The 2811-nt window shown below is 40.0% G+C and overlaps 1 protein-coding gene across 1 annotated transcript; it reads right to left on the minus strand.

Moving 5' to 3' along the window:
• Positions 1–270: 270 nt before the first annotated feature.
• LOC102193821 (olfactory receptor 10G6-like) lies at positions 271–1914 on the minus strand. The gene is made up of 3 exons (XM_005751264.1): positions 1553–1914; positions 1003–1229; positions 271–608 (listed from the first exon to the last, which is right to left on the minus strand). Exons 1-3 carry the CDS (start codon positions 1912–1914, stop codon positions 271–273), a joined length of 927 nt encoding a protein of 308 aa, XP_005751321.1.
• Positions 1915–2811: the final 897 nt, after the last annotated feature.

Raw genomic sequence — 2811 nt, forward strand, 5'->3', positions numbered from 1 at the left:
AAAGTAATTAACTTCCTTGAGGCATTAAGACATTCACTTTTTTTCATAGATGTAGAAAGGAAGACAAATCAGGTCATTCATTCTGAAATTACAGGAGTTTGGGTCCATTCATCTTGACATTAATACAATTTGGTATCATTTATATATAAATCACAACAACAATTAATAAATAAATATTAATTAATAATATCAATAATATTAAAAAACTTTGTTGGGCTTTGTTCTGCCTCTTGTATGAGTATCCAGTATTTTTGGAACATTTACACTGCACTAGATTGTGAAGTGTTTAATGATGCTGCTGCGTAACTCTTTACTGACCAGTCCGTAGATAATGGGGTTGATGGCTGGTGGAACGATGATGAACAGAATGCTAAAGAATTTCTTTAGGTTTTCAGACACTGAAGGAAACCTGTAACTCACAATTATGATCACTGAGGCTATTTGGTAGAGCACGTACACGACGAGGTGAGAAGCACAGGTTTGAAAGGCCTTGCTGCGGATGCTGGTGTCGATTCTGCTGTGTTTTAGAGATACTTGCAGGATCCTGATGTAGGAAAAAGCAATGATAAGGAAGATCCCTGTACTCACAGTCCAGGTCATGGCCAGACCTACCGAATAAAAAGAGACAACTGTCCTTTCAATCAAGTATTACATGTCCCCATACCATGTGGTTTAATTGTTCCCTCAGTTAAAATCTGTTTATATCTGGAAAAAACAGCTAATAAATGCTTGAGATCTCACTGTGGGGACAAGCTTTTCTTTAAAAAAAAAAAACCATGACAACACAATCAGTTTAATTCCTTTCTCTAAAAATCCAACAAAACACAGAAGTTGCTTGTACAACAGTATAAAGTGGAGACAATGGTTTGCAATACTGCACTCATCCTTTTAACTATTGAGGGAGAGAAAAAAAAATTTAAACTGTGAAACTAAGGCTATGAATCAAGCTGATTTGAAGCTGATAAAATGTTCAACCATCTACTGCATACACTTAGGACTGACCATAGATGTCACTGGCAGGTGTGGGAATGCAGGCCAGGCCTAGGATACCCCGGTTGCTGCAGTAAACATGCAGAATGACTCTGCCACACAATGGGACATTCATGTGGAAGCTGAAGAGCACAGCAATAGGCAGCAGAGCAAGCAACCAGGCCAGGGCGCAGCAGGAGTGCAGCCGAGCCGAGGTCATGATAGCGTGATACCTGAGAGGCTCACAGACTGCAATGTACCTGCACAGAGAAATAGAAGGGGCATTTATACTAAAAGATATGTAGTAGGTTTTAATTTCGAAGTTTTGTTAATGAAAAAAAAAATTTAAAGTCTTTTCAAAATCCTGTAGTTTCTCATTTCTTTGGAAAAAAAACCTTTTTCTTACAATTCTACAAACAAAAGAAGATAAAAACAGAAGAAGAACAGACGAAAAGAACACAATGCTGACATACAGCTAAAGGTTGGAGACATAATCCATTATCAATTCAAACAGCAGCATCAAAAAGGAAAGTTTGATTTTCTTTTTTCTTTGATTTTTACGTTGAGCTGATAGTTTTATTACCTGTCGTAGGCCATCGCACCCAGAATAGCCTGCACTGCTAGCCCATATGTGTGCACAGAAAAGGCCTGGGCAATGGCTGGGATGTATGCAATCCTCTTCTGCCCCATCAAGAAGTGCATCATGAGACCAGGCAGCACAGCTGTGGACCCCAAAAGATCACAGACTAGCAGGTGGCACACCATTACAAACATGGGTCTGTGCAGGTTCTTGTCAATAACAATCATGGATACTATGACACCATTGCCCAGCAACACCAACATGTAGGTAAACAGAGCCAGGAAGAACAGTAAAGGGCCAAACCCTGGAGGTATATAGAAGCCTTCAAGTTCAAACACAATCAGCTGTTTGAGAGGAGTCGCCATTGTTAGGTTCTCCATCCACAGCAGCTCGTTTCTGCAAAACACATCAAAACCCAAGAAACAGGTAACACACACCAGACAAAGCTTTTAGATTCATAGATACATGTTTTAGTAAAATGTAATAAAATATTTTTTTAAAAGCTTTGAATTAATACATCACAAGATCTGGAATCAAAGAAGAGAATGACAGACAATGTCTAATGATCAAAAACTCGAAAAGCTTGAATTATACTTTTTTATCTTCTTATCCTTCTGCCTTCTCGTCTGCGTGCTGAAGTTGCTCTGACTGTTTGAGGAAACTGTGCTGTGCTTTTATTAATTTGCAGATCGTTTCTCATTCATGTTTACCACTGAAACATCAGCCTCCATCCTGGATACAACCAATAAGCTCTGTGCCTGAAGTGCCACAAACTGCAGTTCCTTGCATGGCCATTTGATTCTGGCTCCAGAATCAGTCACTCAAAGCTTCCATGTTAAAATGTCCATCTATGCAATAGAAAGCAACATGTAATGAACCAGAGATTCATATAAAGTTTTTGGACCCAAATGCAGACTCATAACATGCAAATGACTATTTACATTAATTTATTTACTCACAAACTTGAGCTCAGAATCACAACACAACTTCAGATGACAAGCATCGCCAGGGCAAGGGATCATCAGAGATTGCTGCTGGAGAATGATTAGTGACGGGCAACAGAGGGAATGATGGAGCAGCAACTCTGCAACAAAGGAAAGAGGGGTTACTGGACAAGAAGGCAAGGAAATGGCTAAAGATGAGTACTGATTGTCGTGGAGTTGGTGGGAGTGTGTTATGTACAGATTGAACGCAGGTCCTGTTCCAGAGATTCCAGAGGGGGTCCAGGGGAGGCATGATGGGCAGGAGGGCAGACAGATAAG

The sequence above is a fragment of the Pundamilia nyererei genome, unplaced genomic scaffold (genome assembly GCF_000239375.1).
Source record: "Pundamilia nyererei isolate P.nyererei 1_Seehausen unplaced genomic scaffold, PunNye1.0 scaffold00304, whole genome shotgun sequence".
NCBI classification, from domain to species: domain Eukaryota; kingdom Metazoa; phylum Chordata; class Actinopteri; order Cichliformes; family Cichlidae; genus Pundamilia; species Pundamilia nyererei.

Coding starts and splice junctions, on each gene's coding strand:
- LOC102193821 (XM_005751264.1), bottom strand. CDS start 1,914: ATGGCGACTCCTCTCAAACAGCTGATTGTGTTTGAACTTGAAGGCTTC. Junction 1,230..1,552: donor GGTGCGATGGCCTACGACAG/GTAATAAAACTA, acceptor TTCTCTGTGCAG/GTACATTGCAGTCTGTGAGC. Junction 609..1,002: donor ACCTGCCAGTGACATCTATG/GTCAGTCCTAAG, acceptor TTTATTCGGTAG/GTCTGGCCATGACCTGGACT.